Raw genomic sequence first — 19,020 nt, 5'->3', positions numbered from 1 at the left:
AGGCAGAGAGATCCGCAACATGAGAGATGTGGCTCGTCCTCTGCAGTTACGAAGCGCTTCAGGAGGTCGCTTTCAACTGTTGTGTTTCTCTCCGTCTCGCTCGTGTCTCATCTGTGTTTCTCTCGCTCTGAAGAGTTCAGCGTCTCTCGGCTCATTTTATCATGTTTTGCTCTGTTTTGCTGTTTCCTGTGATGACGACATTCGGGAGACGGGAGCCTCTGGCACCTCTAGAACTGAAGAGCTATTTCAGTCCAAACAACTACTGTACATTCACACAGGAGATATATATATATATATATTAGGGGTGTAACGAGACCCTCATGTCACGATTAGATACATATCACGATACTGAACTCACGATACAATAATTATTGCGATACTCCAAGACATATGATAAAAGGTTAACAAAAAATGTTGATTAAAATGCTAAATTTGATATTACATTGTGTGTGTAAATGAATATGATGGACTTGGTGCTGAAACCCAAAGAACAATAGAGACACCAGAATAACAATATTCATGATTCTGAAGCTGAAAATACTGAATTATTTTAGACTTATAGACTTATTCTAGAATTATATATATATTAGTGCTGTCAACGTTAATATGAATGCGATTCATTTTTGTCCAGTTTAATGCGTTTAAATATTTAACGCAATTAACACAGCATCCATTTTTCAGTCATCCTTTAGCTATAACTATAATAAAGCTATATTAAAATTTGGGGGAAAAAAAATCATTTTTATTGAGACATCAGTAGCTGTATTAGTATAAGTGATACTGGCCTTCATTCAAACAAGTATTTAAAATGTACAGCATTTATGTTGTTTTTACATTATTCTGGAGATTAACTGTGACATTTTTACATTCTAAAATATATTAAAAACGTATAAAAACGTAAGTGTTTTTACTTGCGATTAATCGAGATTAATCACAGAAAAAATGTGTGATTAATCTAGTTAATTTTTTAATCGATTGACAGCACTAATATATATATATATATATATTCAGTATATTCTTAATAAAATCCCTAATATAATTTTTTTAAATTACTTTTTTTTTTTTTTTTTAACCTTTTTTAACAATTAATCACTAAATATCACTTTTTTTAGTTGTTGCTGGAGTTTAGCTGTTCTGAAATTGTAGTTTGCTGTGATAAAATAGGCCTGTGTGCCATGTCTTCTTGAATTCAGCGTTTATTGAATCCAGCAGGAGGATCGTAGTGATGCTGGGCTAGAAATAAATGGACAATACTGGCGTGTGCACATGTGTGTGTCTGTGGGGATTTAATATCCAGCCGTTCAATAGGGACGCGGCACTGAACGCCGAAGAGTGTGATTGCTACCTGTGCGCTAGTGGCGACAACTCAATTTCCCTTTTTTGGCAGCTGAATGCAACCAATCAAAGGAGCCGTGTCGTGTGTAATGGCTCCAGAGCCCTCGGGTGTTTGATTCTCTCACACACACACTGACCATTGTGCTTCAGAGAAGAGACCAGCTAAAACTTAGCACAAAAACATCTTTCAGACATGCAAATTGAATTTAATGGAAAAGCTGAGAGGAAATAAAATCTTGATCTGTGTATTGGGGTTTAAGCTTTAGCTCAGGCAAACTGATTTTCAATCATCCTGTCGAGAGTTTTCTTAGCCGCGACATTGACGAAGATGAGGTTAACACTGAGTATCGGCTCGCGTCCCTGAATGTCTGAGGAGTTTGTGTGCTAAGAGCGCAAGTATGAGTTCACCTGAGCTTTATGCTTCTCTCTCTATAGAGGGTACGTGTGTGACGTCACGTGACTGTGGCAGCATTTGTTTTCAGCGTGAATGCTGCGAAAAACACACGAAACGCATCTAAAACGGGAAAGAGCTTTGAGATTGACTGTATAAATAGATTTGACCAGAAATCTGAGGTATATTTTTACAGACTCCTGAAAGATACAGAACAGAGAAGCAAATAAATCACTGCAATTTCGGGAAACTGACGTCAGTGCCTCTATATACATTTTAAAATGTTAATTTTTTATTTTCAATTTTTTGACAGTTTGTTAAAAAAAATGAGTTAAAGTAAAATTACAGTTAATTATTACTATATTAAAACAAAAACATTTCAACGTATCAGTGCACATTTTGACAGCTGGATGCAGTTCTGGTCATTTCCTCGCTGTTCTCTCTCTCTCTCTCTCCTCAGCGCTCTCTAATTTCCCCTGATTGACAGAAAAGAGCCGCAGATAGAGGCTGGTTGGGCTGGTCAATAGCTATTTGAGCTGACGGAAACTTGATCTGATGGTCACAATCTCTCTCCCTCCCCCCCTCTCTCTCTCTGTCTTGTTATCGGTGTCTCTCGCTCTCGTTTTGGTTGTGTGTTTGGTCAGAGAGGCAGATTAACAGACACTTTATGCCGGGCTCAAGCAGAGACGGGTAGTTATCAGTGCCAGCCACTCGGCTCCAGCCTGCTGTCCCCAAAATAAATAAAGAAAGACTTTTCTTACTGCGCAGCAGATCATTAGCTCACTGCAAATGGATTTCTCTGGAAGGCAATGGAGTCGCTTTGAGGAGAAACACCTACTCAAATGTTCTCCTATTGATCCGGCCTCTTAAACACTCATCCGCGCCTCTGAACTCACATTTACTGATGGGGTTTTCAGGATCGCATCTATTTATAGCGACTCGCGCGTTCATCTGAATTATTTCTATGGGTGTCGGCCAGTTTTAATTCCGGCCCGTTCGGTTGGCGTGAGCTATTGCACTTAGGAATGACACGGGTGGAAGCAAGATGGATGGCAGTCGATTTGTTTCCTCCGAGCCGTGTGTTTTTCACCCGCCGTGTTTAATTACGTCGCTCACCACACGAAACGGCCACCAGGAGTAAATGGGAATGCGCCAATTTCGTGCTTTTGCCATCAGTGTCAATCTCACTTAAATTCAGCTTCTTCTTTTTCAAATATAAGGCCATAATAAGGCTTAAATATCAGGGATCGGGCATTTCGCTCACATTTGCAAATGAAAGTAGATGTATGCAAACTGTATTTAGGAGTGCGTGTGCAAATAATTTTCTTTTTAAAACAAACAAATTTAAGGTCATAAAAAGGATAAAATGTCATAAATGTTGTAACAAAAGTTACATGTTTGTTTGTAATGTTTGTTTTTTGAGGTCTTAAATTTGGGGCCTGAAGTATGGAAGCTTGTTTTCGCCATAGAATAAAACATTAGAAAAGATAATTAAACTTTTTTTTTTTTTGAGTTTACATCTCGCAATTCTGACTTTTTATCTCAGAATTGAGTAATATACTTCGCAATTACGAGTTATAAATTCAGAATAAAGAATTTATAAATGCGTGATATAAAGTCACAGTTGTGTTATAAAGTCAGAATTTCATGATATAAAGTTGCAATTGTGTGTTATAAAGTTATAATTGCAAGATATAAAGTCAGAATTGCGAAATATAAAGTTGCAATTGTGTTATAAAGTCATTTCTCAGAATAAAGTCAGAATTGTGAGATATAAAGTTGCAATTGTGTGTTATAAAGTCAGAATTGCGAAATATAGTCGCAATTGTGTTATAAAGTCATAATTGCGAGATATAAAGTCATAATTGCGAGATATAAAGTCATAATTGCGAAATATAAAGTCGCAATTGTGTTATAAAGTCATAATTGCGAGATATAAAGTCATAATTGCGAGATATAAAGTCATAATTGCGAAATATAAAGTCGCAATTGTGTTATAAAGTCATAATTGCGAGATATAAAGTCAGAATTGCGTGATATAAAGTCAGAATTGCGAGATATAAAGTCAGAATTGCAAGATATAAAGTCAGAATTGCGTGATATAAAGTCAGAATTGCGAAATATAAAGTCAGAATTGGGAAATATAAATTCACAATTGAGAAAAAAACTTAAGAATTGTGAGATAAAAAGTCGCAATAACCTTTTTTATTTTTTATTCTGTGGCGGAAACAAGCTTCCATAATGAAGACAGTAATTGTGAAATGCCTTAAATGAATTATTAAACCCCCAAAGGCAATAATTTAATAAAATCAGTATGTGAGCGCTGCACGTTCAAAGTAAAAACACGTTGTTGCTCGTTCTCAATCTCAGTTCGCAATCAGTGAATACCGCACATATGATTCCTGACGATCCACTGTTGTGCTGGTGAATTATGACAGTGTTTTCTGTATGTTCTCTGTATTGTTGCATGTTTTAGATGGTTGTCAGATGCATATTTAATGTTTGAGCAGCTGGAAGCAGTAGACATTTCAAAATAAGAGCCCTTGAGTATTGCAGGCTTGTTTATAATTAAATATCCTGCGTTATGCAGAACATTTATTCTGGTCCCTTTTTGCCATTGAGATGTCCCTCCCAATTATCCTGAATTAACCCTATTATTGGATATTTTGGTTATTACCTGGCATTTAATTCAATGTTTAAGAAATTATCTTAAGAATTTAAAATAATTTCAATGTTAACAATTTCAATAATTTCAATTTCAATAATTCCACAATTATTAAATAAATACAGTTTAAAGCTGTACTTTTTGTTTTAAAGTAAGTTAAATAATTTGGTTTGTAAGTGTCTCCGTATCCCTCCTCGTATATCCCCTAAAGTTCTTTATGCACTACATTTTTCATATTATAATCCGATGTGCTCCTGGGAAAAAGGTAACGTCAGTCTCATCTCTCAGTCCTTGCGTGTACACAGGCGAGCGAGGGATGATGGAGGGCAGGTGAGCATCTTCTGAACTGAAGCATCACTGATGTTAATCTCCTGAGGCCAGCGACATTGATTGCTACAAAGCAGGCTAAGTTAATTATATGTCGCTACAGCGATGTAATGCACACCACAGACTTGAGTGATGACGTGAAGCGCTAATCGAGACACTCCCTTCACCGTGATCCACCAGATCGATGAAGAAGAGGCCAGAGCCTGTGATGATGAGGATGATGATGATTGCACATCAATAATGCATCATGTCAAACAGAGGAGAAGACAGATCAGACATAATGTATGACAGGCAGGAAAATTATTTCATCATCATTTCTGCAGTAATAAGAGCGTGGCGTTCAGGAGGTCGCCGGTGAGCTGAACGCTCGGGATTTATTGCAGCTTTAAAGGCAACGATTTCGCTTAACTAGCCAATCATTTTGTTATATTGAAGTGACGATTGAGAATTAGGGGTGCACCGATCCGACTTTTTCAGTCCCGATACCGATGCCTGGGCTTTGTGTATCTGTCGATACCCGATACCGATCCGATACTATAGTTGAATTAATAATAAACTGTATACCTTCCACCTTATACCTTCCTTGAAGAGACTAAAGGCACCAGACTTTACTAACTAAACATAACTAAGACAAAATAACAGATGTATGTAATGTGTTGAATTCTTATTTATTTAAAAAACAATTGTGCATTCAAATCGAAAATAGAATATAATCAAACTTCTTTAAATAAATGTAAAAAAAAATAAAATGTAGCAGTGGAAACAAAAAAACAGTGTATTGGTCAAACATACAATAGTAATCTGACAGTTTCCAAAAATTGTAAACATGTAAAAATATAAAGTGCAAAGTCCTGCAAACAGGAATTTAAAATGCAACATAGCAGCTGAACCTGAGAATAAAAAAATAAAAAGTTGGTCGAACAACAACTTGATCACACATACAAATAATAATAACCAAACATTGTAATGTAGTGCAGTGTCACACCACCATCACAAACATGACCTGTGAATGCTCACTTAATTAGCTATGGCAAATTTAAATGTCAGTTTTAATGATCATTATGTTTCATATTTTTAAAAATGAAAACATAAAGAAGCAGGGTTGTGTATTATATTTCGTGTTATAAATATATGCAGTAAAGATAATCAATGTACGTGTTTGCCTGAACCACATTTATGTGGCCATTAATATGTTTAAGATTTTTGAGTGGTGTTGAGTGGTGTTTTATAACATACTTCGTTTTATTGTTGGCTAAAATATACATAAAGAGATGACCGGAGTAGCCAGAGCGAGCTGAGTGACGCGATCAAGAGCGCTGCTGTTCCATTAGCAGAATAACCGGACTCGCGTCCTCTCGTCCTCGGGAGTTCGTTCTCCTGAGTCGAACTTGGCAAGTCCGAACTACCAAGGACGGACGCAAGTCCGAAGTTTGCATACTTGGTATTGAGAAACGGCCTCTGGCTCGCTCCATGTTGCTTCTAGCATGCGACACACGTGAAGCTGACGAATGATGTAGGTTCTGCTGCGACGACGAAAAAAAAAAAAAAAAAATCTGTTATTTTTTCCGATCCCCGATCCAGCTATTTTATCAGTATCGCGGCCGATATCCGATCCTAATATCGGATCGGTGCACCCCTATTGAGAATCGGTATGATAGCTGATAAAGTTGATACATTTAACTTATATTATATTTGAAATCTCTTTTTAAATATATGACATCATATATTTATATTTAAAATTTGTTTTTAAATATAATTTAATAATTTATTTGAAATTTATTTTTTACATATAATTTTATAAGTTATATTTAAAATCAAGTTTTATATGAATATAATAGTCATTATTATATGAATTTTAAAAGTATATATATTATACAATTAAATATAATATCACTTTATAATTTATATGTAATAATTATTAATTGCTTAATAATGAATTTATATTTTTTATATTTCATAATGTTATAATTAATATTTTATTATTTATGATTATTATTATTACATAATACTTACATTATTACATTAACACTGCTTCATCCAGATTATTTTAATATTATAATTTTTACAAATATTATAATGTACAGTAGAATTTTTTTAGAATTTTTAAATGTTTGAAAAAAAAATTGTATCGTAAATATTATTATAAATAATAAAATATTATTATTTATTATACGCCTCAAAACAATGCAATGATTTATTTTTGAAGAATGCGGATTTAATTAGTTAGGTACTTTTACACATTGATATTATTTCTCTGCTCTGTAATTTTGTATCGTAAATATTATATATAATAAAATATGATAAATTATTATTTATTATTGTCCTAATCATAACAATGCCATGATTAAAAAATATATATGTTTTTAAAGTTTAATCAGTAGGTAATGCATCTGTAATCTTCACAGTGATTATTCCTCAGCTCTGTATGACGAGGGCTGAAGCTCCAGCAAACACAGCTTTAATTATTGATGCTCATAACGGCTCATAAACAAGGTCAATTGTGCTTGGGTCAGTGAGCAGGGTTGGGTTGGTAGAGGTGCCGTTCCCACGGGCTCGACCCGCAAATCAAACATGTCTCTCGCATCGTGATCATTTCCAGGGAAGGCTTTGATGTCTCGCCCTCTTTTGTGTCACACATGAACATCTGAAATGAGAATTTGCGAGTAGTTGAATGAATGCTAGATGACGGCCTCGGGAATAACTCAGTTGCATATGAACGATGCGTTTCCAATAAAGCCATTCTACATTGTAGCTTCCAATATAATGCATTTTTGATGTAAATATAATGCCAAGTTAGAGTCTTTGTTGGCTTTGGAGGACAGAAAAAATGTGTGAGAAATGTGAGCAGGCGAGCTGACTGTATTCAGCGCATTAAGAATGTAATTTCAGTGCCAGCGCTAGATTCCTAATGCTAATAAGCGGTAAATAACTCTGCCTGTGTTGGAGAGAGAATACAAGCCTGTTTGTGTTCATTTCTACTGCATGTAACTGTATTTGATGGACAAAAACTGCTGTATTGTTTCAGATCTGGGTTTAGAATAGAACATCAGTGTTTGCAACTCATTTTACTTTATTTCTGAGTTAAACTATATGAGTATGTACAGTATATTGAGTTGACTGAACGATGAAAAGTGTGTGTTCAACACCACAATGGAGCCTCCCTGAATGGGATTTTACTATATATATGTGTGTCTGTGTCTGTGTGTGTGTATGCAATGTATAATAAGTGTATAAATATTTATTACATTTAATTATAAATTTAAATACACAAATAAATATAATTTTATATATATATATATATATATATATATATATATTTTTATAATTTATATTTTTTTGTAAATAAAAATGTAAAAACATATTTTTTTATACATTTAAATATACATAAATATAGTTTTTATATGTATATAATATATGTATTTATTATATATATATATATATGTGTAGGTTTTATTTGTTTTATTTTATATTATATTTATTGTAATATATTTATTGTAATCTATTTTTTTTCTTTGGAATAAAAGTTATGTATTTTTATATTTTATAGTGATTTATTATTTTATCATTATTTTTATTATTTTACTATTATTTTAAATATTTTTAATAATTATTTTTATTTGTTCTTTTTATAATTATAATGTATTCAGTTTTATGAGCTTGTATATGAATTTGTACTTTTAAAAGTGGATTTGTGCACACTGCAGGACCTTTTAACATGAACGTTAACATTTTGCATGTCTAAAAATGTCTAAAATGTCTTAGTTTATCTTTGTTGTGAGGGAGTTAACGGCACATGTGATCGTAAATGTCTGCAGATGAAGCAACAAGCAATTAGTATGTAGGAGAGCAGAGAAGCCACATTTGCATAGAGGATTACTGTGGCTTTATGGCTCAGGCTGCTGCTGCTGGCAATGCAACCCAATCAGAACCTGTGCCCGAAACGACCCAATCAGAACCTGTGCCCGAAACGACCCAATCAGAACCTGTGCCCGAAACGACCCAATCAGATCCTGTGCCCGAAACGACCCAATCAGATCCTGTGCCCGAAACGACCCAATCAGAACCTGTGCCCGAAAGGACCCAATCAGAACTTGTGCCCGAAATGACCCAATCAGAACCTGTGCCCGAAACGACCCAATCAGATCCTGTGCCCGAAACGACCCAATCAGAACCTGTGCCCGAAAGGACCCAATCAGAACTTGTGCCCGAAATGACCCAATCAGAACCTGTGCCCGAAACGACCCAATCAGAACCTGTGCTTGAAATGACACAATCAGAACCTGTGCCCTGAAACGACCCAATCAGATCCTGTGCCCGAAAATGACCCAATCAGAACCTGTGCCCAAAACGACCCAATCAGAACCTGTGCCCGAAACGACCCAATCAGAACCTGTGCCCGAAAACGACCCAATCAGAACCTGTGCCCGAAAACAACCCAATCAGAACCTGTGCCCGAAACGACCCAATCAGAACCTGTGCCCGAAAACAACCCAATCAGAACCTGTGCCCGAAAACGACCCAATCAGAACGTTGGGCTCGACTCACACCGACACACACTCTCTCAGACCGATTCAGAGACATCCAGAGACAGTGTTTAATGTTTCTGGTTCGATTAGACGCTCTGCATCTCTGTATCCTCGCCATAAATGATGAAATATAGAAGGCTAAAGGCATAAAGAATGAAGACATGGTTTGTAATGTAGCGTTTCGAGAAGAGAATCCGGGCTGAAGGCAAACGTTGGTTTGTTGAGCGGCCAGCGGCCAGATGAACAATAATCAGAGGAGTTTAGCAAACAGGATTCGGGCTGCCATGACGTTTCCAAAGACTCAAAACAGCTCAATCATCCTGGCAGTCGATCTGCTCAAACACAGATGAGCTCCACACTCGCAGTACATCACACTTCTCATGATGATCTCCACACCTCAGCCTCACGGGTTTATGACGTGTGCTGTTCTGTGACGGCACAAATTAAAGCATGTACGTGAAGTATAAGGAATGATAGAGACGGTACGAGAACGGAGAAATGGCGATGTGCGGATGAATGTGGAGGTTGTAGAAGTGAAGAATCAGCTGATCTTTATGATATGATGACAAAATGCAGCTTTATATAGAAAAGTATATTATAAAATAATTATACAGATGCACATTTTAGAGTGGCCTTTTATTGTGGCCAGCCTAAGGCACACCTGTGCAATAATCATGCTGTCTAATCAGCATCTTGATACGCCACACCTGTGAGGTGGATGGATTATCTCGGCAGAGGAGAAGTGCTCACTAACACAGATTTAGACAGATTTGTGAACAATATTTGAGAGAAATAGGCTTTTTGTGTACATAGAAAAAGTCAGCTCATGAAAAATGGGGGCAAAAACAAAAGTGTTGCGTTTATAATTTTGTTCAGTGTATAATATATCATTATGATAAATATGAGCTAAAGAGCCATTTATTACTCTGATTTTACCATGATTATGAGGTGTTAGGATGTGTGGTAAAATCACTAAGGCTTGACTATTGATCTAATTAAATAGTGGCAAATCAGTTCTATTACTTAAACATGTGATCTTGACAAACAATCTTTCAGTCATTCCCTGTTTATAGAGATAGAGCTGAAATAACTGCCTGGGTTTATATATATATATAGTAGTCAACATTTGAAGTGGATCAAAACCTTTCATCAAAGTTATACATGAATTTTGAACAACACCCGATCTTGTCTTGGGACAACTTTGATGAACTTTTTTGATCCACTTCAAATGTTGACTACTGTGTATATATATATATATAGACACTTGAATTACAGCCAGAGGTCAAGAGTATGAGCGTTTGACTGCAGAACCTCGATGTCTCAGTGTCAGTGACTCTATGTGTGTGTGTGTGTGTGTGTAGGTTTGGTGGTTCGGGAGGCCAGTATCGAGATCACCCGTCAGCAAGTGGAGGAACTGTTCGGTCTGGAGGATTTCTGGTGTCAGTGTGTAGCCTGGAGCTCAGCGGGAACCACCAAGAGCCGGAAGGCCCACGTCCGCATCGCCTGTGAGTCCACACACACACACACACACACACACTAACAACTCCGACATAAACAGAAACTCATTCTGATGTTTCCTTTCGTTGAATTGTGTGACATTTACATTCTTGTGGTCATTTTCCCTGTTTAGTGTTACTAAACAAAAGCACGCATCTATAATCTCACCAATCACAGCGCTCTGTGTTTATAAACAGCTGCTGATCTCACTCTTTCCAACAATTTATCTGGCATCCCTCATGCAGACTCCACCCTTTTCCTAAATAGTTTATATCCACAGGCAGAACCCGAGCTGTCCCGTGTCTCACTATAGTCTCGATACGGTCGCTGTTGCAGACACTGAGACACAGACACACCGATACAGCGACGCCAGAAGGGTTTTGTTCACTTCAGTCACTCTAACAACTCAGTGAATGTGATTTATTAAAGCAGGGATTCAGAAAGTTTTTTGTCAGCTAATATTAGCCCTTTGAGCTAATATTTTATTTTTTAGTATTTTATTTATTATTTTATATTATACATATAATATTATTATTATTATTATTAGTTTTTATTTTTTTATTTAACCCTGGATCAGAATTTCCAAGCCTTTCTGTTTGTCACTTTCCATCAGAGAGCCGTGGCAGAACGAGATCAAGCCTTTCTCAGCATAAAGAGACGCTGGGAGCAGATTCTGCTGTACTAACATGGCGCTCATTCTTAGTTTAGATGGAGGAGCTCTTCAGTGTGTGTGTGTGTGTGTGTGTGTGTGAATGAGAGATGCTCTTCGCTGTGTGAAATGACTCAGTCACGCTAGATGAACAGTGCAGGTGAGGTGAGAACACACACCACTAATACATTATCTTATTGTTGTTCTCCGTGTCTGCAGTCGTCCAGCAGTGAACACCTCGACTCGTGTAGTGAGAGCAGTGTCAGTGCAATGTCTGTACTCCTCTACTGTCATAATTCATCTACAATCTGCTGATCAGAATTATTCACAAACACTCTTTATTGCTCGTATTTGTCTGAAATATTTGCACATGCTTAAAATCATGTGACCGCCACTTTAGACAGTGCAATAACCTGAAATGCAATGCAATAAAACGAAAAGTCATAAATCACATCTTTTTATCCTAACCAGCCATGACATGCAATAAGTGAAATCTCATTCAAAATCACGCTTAAAATTGTTTTTTTTGTTTTTTTTTACAATTAAAATCCACTTATTATAACATAAACATTTTTTGAGAATGGTAATCTTTGTTAATCAGGATATCAGGAAGTCACTCACTAGACTAATTAGCTTAAATCAGTCCAATGAATTCAGCAAGACTAATTCAGACCAATAAAGTGAATCTTTTGATTGATTCGTTTAAAAAATTGGTTCTTTTGTTTGTGAGTCACACTACACTGTTCATGCTGTTTGTTTATTGTTTAGTGCAGTGCATGCATTTAGCAGATTATTTTATCCAAAGCGACTTACAAAAGAGGAAAAAAAGCAATTTGTAAAAGAGTCAACAATATTTGTAAAGCACAATGCCGGGTTTATTAGACAACTAGGAACTACATTAAAGTCGGCATGAAACGATAGTTGTGCTAGTCTTTTCTTCCCTATTGTGACGTATATCCGAGTGAAACGCTTCTTGATCAAGAACAAATGGTGGGCGGGGCTTGATTTTGTCCGTGGGGAATTGATTGGATGGTTGTGGTTTGCTATTGGCTGATCTCATGTGAGTGACAGGTTGCCCCGCCCACATCATCAGAGAAGAGAAGAGATGCTGCAAGAGGAACTTATTCTGATTCAATTTATTCAAGTTATTCTGATAGTTACAGTCAGTCTGGTCTCAGGTCAGTGTTACCACAGCACATTCCGCCTAAATCATTGTGACCTTTGATTCAAATCAAAATGAATCCCTATTCAAGTGTCCTGGCTTTGCTCCGCTGACCGCGCGCTCTCTCTCTCTCTCTCTCTCTCTCTCTCTCTCTCTCGCTCTCTCTCTCTCTCACTCTCGCTCTCTCTCTCTCTCTCTCGCTCTCTCTCTCTCTCTCTCTCTCTCTCTCTCTCTCTCTCTCTCTCTCGCTCTCTCTCTCTCTCTCTCTCTCTCTCTCTCTCTCTCTCTCTCTCTCGCTCTCTCTCTCTCTGGAGACTAATGGAAACACCAGTGATCATTTACCCTTTTCAGCATCTTGTATGTGACAGATGTTTTAATCAGGGCCTGAGTAACACTCCAGAGCGATAAATAAGCAGCGTTTTGTTGTTGTGGAACGGTGATCAATGGAAACGCCATAAAGTTCAGGAGCTGTAGAAGGCTCTGCGCTCTCATTGAGGATATTAATTGCGAGTGTGATTTGTGAGCGTGTCGCGTCGCCACTTCCACCGTGAGTTATGAGGGGACGAGCTTCGATCTGGACACAGATGCTGTTAAACACGGACTCACACACAGCAGTGATTTACCTCGACACAACACACTCAACTAGACATATGACCAGAGAGAGAGAGGATAGCATACTACTATACTGTACTACTCATACTTGTCCTGCTGGATGCTTTCTTTCACAAGTAGGTCATGCATATGGGATATTTGCATACTGTACATGGTATACTATAAATATTAGGGGTGTAACAATATGTCGTGTCACAATATATCGCAATACAATAATGCAACAATATGTATCGTGGATGGTGATAATATATATTGTGGATAGTTAGGAAGTTTTAGTGTCAGTACTACATTAAACTACTATATATAATGTTGAATATAATGTATAATAATGCAATGGGGGAATATTTGTGGGTCCTGATAATGCCAAATATCTGATGTTACCAGTAAAAAGTGGCCTACATTATACAATTATTTTAAATATGTCTAGTCAGTGACAGAGATAAAGAATATTCATCTAAAATAATCCTGTATTTTCAGCTTCAGAATCATGAATATTGTTATTCTGGTGTCTCTATTGTTCTTTGGGTTTCAGCACCAAGTCCATCCTATTCATTTACACACACAATGTAATATCAAATGTAGCATTTTAATCAACAGTAAATCTTTTGTTAACCTTTTATCATATGTCTTGGAGTATCACAATAATATCGCATTGTGAGTTCAGTATCGTGATATGTATCGAATCGTGACATGAGAGTATTGTTACACCAGTAATATATATATATATATATGCAGCAATCATAGGCTTGACAGCTATTCTGGACACATTGTCAGTGTGTGTAACGAGGGCTCGTTTGGTGGATTTGAGCACTAGATGCACAGCTTCACTTCAGCAGAGGTGAGACGGGAGAATTCAACTATGTAAATGGCCCTTAATTCACTGCCTTGTGTAATTTAGCACAAGTAGCCAAAGACATGCAATTAATGTAATTGTTTTCATATGCGTCGACGTGTGCGGGCGCAGCTTGGCAGAGGAGGCTCATGGGAGCTGAGCTGTGCCCGCCGGGTTCAGCCGAACACAAGTGTGGTCGAGGTTGAGAGCTGATCTGGCCACGACTCTTTTAGTGTCTGAGAGAAGCCGTCATGATCTCAGCCAACACAAGCTGTGATGAATTCCCCCGAAGCCATTCTTCTGTCCGAAGCCAACAGGAGACGTTCTGTTGTGTGTTTCACACATCTCCAGTAAACTCTTCTCGTTTCAGGTTTATACAGTGGCAGGTCTCAAAGTAAACTCCACTTTGTACATTTTTGAAAGGAAATTTTTGTGTTTCATTCTTTTGAAAAAGTACTATGTTGCTATGGTGATTTGGGTGGTTGCCAGGGTGTTGCTGAGGCGCTTACTAGGTGTTTGTGAGTTACACAATGAGTTTTAATGCATGTTAGGGGTTTGTTTAGATCCCTATGAGCACTAGTAATTGTGATTTACTGACTTAACATATTTAGAATGTTTATTAGGCTATATAAAATATTGAATGTTTTTCAATATTGCAAGAAAACCTGAGTGATGCTTGCCTGTGCAAAACTCACTATTGTGTTGCCAGGGCGTTGCTAAGCAGTTTCTAGGGTGTTTTTGAACTGTTTTATTTTACAGCAGTTGCTACAGTGTTCTGGGTTGTTACTATGAGGTTTCTATGGTACTGTGGGTGGTTGCTATGGCATTGCTAAGAAGTTTAAAGCTTTTTTCCAGCCTATTTTGTTGTCCAGCAGTTGCTGCAGTGTTCTGAGTTGTTGCTATGAGGCTTCTAGGGAACTGTGATTGATGTAGCGTTAAGATGTTTAAAGCTTTTTTCTGCCTGTTTTGTTGTCCAGCAGTTGCTAGTGTTCTTAGTTGTTGCGATGGAGTTACTAGGGTATTGTGGTTGGTTGCTATGGCGTTGCTAAGAAGTTTAAAGCTTTTTTACGCCTGTTTTGTTGTTTAACAGTTGCTACAGTACAGTGTTCTGGGTGGTTGCTACGGTACTGTGGGTGGTTGCTATGGCGTTGCTAAGAAGTTTAAAGCTTTTTTCTGCCTGTTTTGTTGTCCAGCAGTTGCTAGGGTGTTCTGGGTGGTTGCTGGGCGGGTTCATAGAGTCTCAAGTGAAAAGAGTCAAGTTTACTAACTGTAGTAATACTGATGATTGACTTAATATATTAAATATAGTTTTAATTCAAGAATGCACTAAACTGATGAAAGTTGACGGTAAAGTTTTCTGTTTCAAATATGTGCTGTTTTTAACTCTCCAGGTGAGCAAAAGAGACTTCTGTCTTTCAGAAGCTTTGAGGCCTTTGGTGAGATTCAGCCGAGTGTGAAATGCTTGTAATTTGTTTATTTTTTCTGTTATGCAGCCGAAGTTTCAATTAATGTTTGATGTGAGTTCTTGCACGTATCGAGACTCTATCTATCGTCTCCAGCCTTGCATTAATTTATAATAAGCAGAAAGGTTGTGTACTGCTACATATCACAAATGGCATTGTAATGCATTTTGCCCATTAGAGGCGGTAATAAATTCAGCGTGTGTGTTTGCTCATTTCCACCATGTCCAGCTCTACCGTACATTATTCACCACTCAGGTTTTGGCCCTGGAACGGCACAAAATATGGATCGCATTTTGTCAAGACCCCCAAAGTGCTTTAAATCGGGCCGCTCAGTTCAACCGCTATTGAAGGAGAATTTCACTTCAGAATTAAAATTTCCTGATCATTTACTCACACACACACGTCATCTAAGATGTTCATGTCTTTCTTTCTTCAGTTGAAAAGAAATGAAGGTTTTTGAGGAAAACATTCCAGGGTGTTTCTCCATATAGTGTCTTCAATGGGGTCCAACGGGTCGAAGGTCCAGATGTGAGTTTCAGTGCAGCTTCAAAGTCTCGACACGATCCAGCCGAGGAATAAGAGTCTTGTCTAGACAAACCAGCGGACATTTTAGAACAAATAAACATTTATATACTTTTTAACCACAAATGGTCGTCTTGCACTAGCTGTGATGCGACACACATTACATAATCAGGTTGAAAGGTCAATCGTGATGTAGGCGGATTTTCAAAATCTTCAAAATCGTCCGACATCGTTGTTTTCCCTTTTTTTTTGTAAAGGGCATTTGATTAGTCTTTGCACTCGCTTTGTAAATATTGGATGTTACTTCCTTCTACGTCACGATTGACCTTTCAACCTGATTATGTAATGTGTGTCGCATCACAGCTAGTGGAAGACGACCATTTGTGGTTAAAGTATATAAATGTTTATTTTGTTATAAATGTCCGCTGGTTTGTCTAGATAAGACTCTTATTCCTCGGCTGGATCGTGTCGAGACTTTGAAGCTGCACTGAAACTCACATCTGGACCTTCGACCCGTTGGACCCCATTGAAGACACTATATGGAGAAACATCCTGGAATGTTTTCCTCAAAAAACGTAATTTCTTTTCAACTGAAGAAAGAAAGACATGAACATCTTGGATGACGTGGAGGAGAGTAAATTATCAGGAAATTGTGAACTACTTCTTTAATATGACAAACCCAGTGCGCTTACACACCAGAACGAGCATTGAGGAGAAGCCTGATTCAAACTCGGAAACTATTCGGAGACAGATTGGACGAGAAAACTTTCCTCGGGACGTTTGCCAGGATGTAATGAGTCAGTAACAGGAACATGCGATTAGTGACTGAAAAACACAAGCTGCAGTGCCAGTGAGCTCATTCCAGACCCGAGCATCTTTACTTCTGTGCCTCGTTTTCGTTTAACGAGGTGCTCTCTTTCGTTTCTTCAGTGTGAAATGTTGCTGTTTGTGTCAGGTCTCCTTCATTTATACAGCGCTTTAACAACACAGACTGTTTCAAAGCAGCTTTACAGTTATAATAGGGAATTACAGTAACAGAGATTGTTTAGGCGTTACAGCAGCTCTAGAATAAAGATATTGTCCAGCTAAAGTTAGTTTTGATTGATTCTCTTCTGTTGTAAAGATCATTAGTTATTAACTTAGAGGCCGCTAACACGACTGAAAACAGAAAACATTTAATGCGTTCTGGATGTTCATTTGCACGTGTTTGGGGCTCAAGAACGCAAACTTTGAAATAGGTTCCAATTTGCAAGTTTTGATTTTTCTTTTAAAACTTTATCATCTCTGTGTAAACTTTAAAAAATGTGAATCTGTGAAAAATGTGTGCATGAAAGCATGAAAAAGCTCCAGTTCTTCTCTATATCAGTGTCAGTGTTTCTGAACTCCTGAAACGCCTCCATTGTAGTCTTGAGTTTCTTCTGGGAACGAACACGTCACAATATTCCTCATTATAATAATTAATACGCAGAATAAAGGGGCGGGGCCTAGTTGAGTTAGTTAGTAGTGTTAAACTGGCGGTTATGGGAAGGGGCGGGGCATTTCCCAAACACACTCAAAGCGCTCGACCAATCACGACACACTGCTCCAGCCGACCAATCAGAGCACAGTGTGCTTTTCAGAAGGAGGGGCTTCATAGAGACAGGAAGTAAACAGAGCGTTACTGATAGACTGGGAAGAGAGGAGCCGCAACAATGGAGAATATGAGGAGAATAATCAACATTCAAGCAGGAAAACCTGTTCTAGTAGAGCCTGAAACAAGATGGCCTCTTTGATTCATCAAGATAACACTGAGAGCGACTGCAGTGTTCACTACTAAAGAAGCCAGAAATCCAGTCTCTGAACTGGCGTGAGTGACGGACTGATTTACAGTCCGTCGTCTCAAGCTCACGTGTGTCAGAAAACAACACATTAATTGTGCCACGATTGTGTGTGTGTGTCGACCGGGCCTCGAGGGAAGGCCTGTAATGGAATGAAATCGCTGGTAATTGGACTGAGTTGTTTAGACTGCCAATCCCAGCGCCGAGCGGAGACTGACTCACGCTTTAAACCTCCAGCTATTACTGTAATGGCCCCCGATGCGCTCGCTGACGACACACACACACACACACACGTGGACATGCAGTGCTCATGTCCGTGTGATAAAGCTGTTTCGGACACTTTTTTTCTAATGTGGAAACAGCATTGGGTGATATAACTAAAACAGATCTTTAATGTCTGGCCTTCTGATGATATTCTGTGTTGGTTTCTTGTCATTTTATCCAAACAACCATTGTAGTTTTAAAAAGTCGATTCAAAATGTTTAATTCAAGTAGAACATGGTAAAATCTACTCTATATAAATCTACTTTATGTTATATATATATAATGAAACACTTTTTCCATCATTTCATCCAAACAACTAATGTTGCTTCAAAAAACTGATTGTAGATGCAAGTAAAGTAGTTAATCTTAGACTTATTTATTTGTTCTATGTAGAATAGTATATATTCTGACTCAAATATAAGTTATTAAATATACTCTTCCTTCAGCCTGTTCAGTTCCACGTGAATTTTGAGTGATGCTAACGAATGTTTGAATACATTTTGGTAACGATTCATTAAAACGGGCCGTTCAAAAGAACTGATTCTCATAAATGAATGCGTTCACAACTCTAACAGCGTTTCTGCTGGTTTACTGAGATTAAATTAAAACACTGTAATAATTCACAATGCTGCTTAGTTTTATATCAGCAGCCAGACCACTGTAAATATGTCTCATAAATATTTGATATGTCAAATTTACTACACTATTTAAAAAGCACTTTGAACTAAAACATGTATGAAAGCTACTGTATATACTGTGTGTGTGTGTGTGTGTGTGTGTGAGTGTGTGTGTGTGTGTGTGTGTGTGTGGCCTGGTAAACCCTACATTATGGGGACAAAATGTCCCCACAAGGATGGCAATATCCGAAATCCTTGATCGTGTGGGGACATTTTTTGGTCCCCATGAGGAAAACGGCTTATAAATCAAAAAAGTGATGTTTTTTTGAAAATGTGAAATT

The 19,020-nt window shown here is 37.7% G+C and overlaps 1 protein-coding gene across 2 annotated transcripts in view; it reads left to right on the top strand.

Annotated features, from left to right (window-relative positions):
• Positions 1 to 19,020, top strand: part of unc5cb (unc-5 netrin receptor Cb) — a 203,978-nt gene that overhangs the window by 102,391 nt on the left and 82,567 nt on the right. For both annotated transcript variants that reach the window (XM_084103921.1, XM_084103920.1), the window contains exon 3: positions 10,606 to 10,749. In XM_084103921.1, coding sequence (XP_083960047.1) covers positions 10,606 to 10,749 — 144 coding nt within the window. The remainder of the gene's footprint in view (positions 1 to 10,605; positions 10,750 to 19,020) is intronic.

The sequence above is a fragment of the Abramis brama genome (genome assembly GCF_963993115.1).
Source record: "Abramis brama genome assembly, chromosome: 25".
Taxonomy (NCBI): Eukaryota; Metazoa; Chordata; class Actinopteri; order Cypriniformes; family Leuciscidae; genus Abramis; species Abramis brama.
This window is presented reverse-complemented; position numbering and strand designations above follow the sequence as displayed.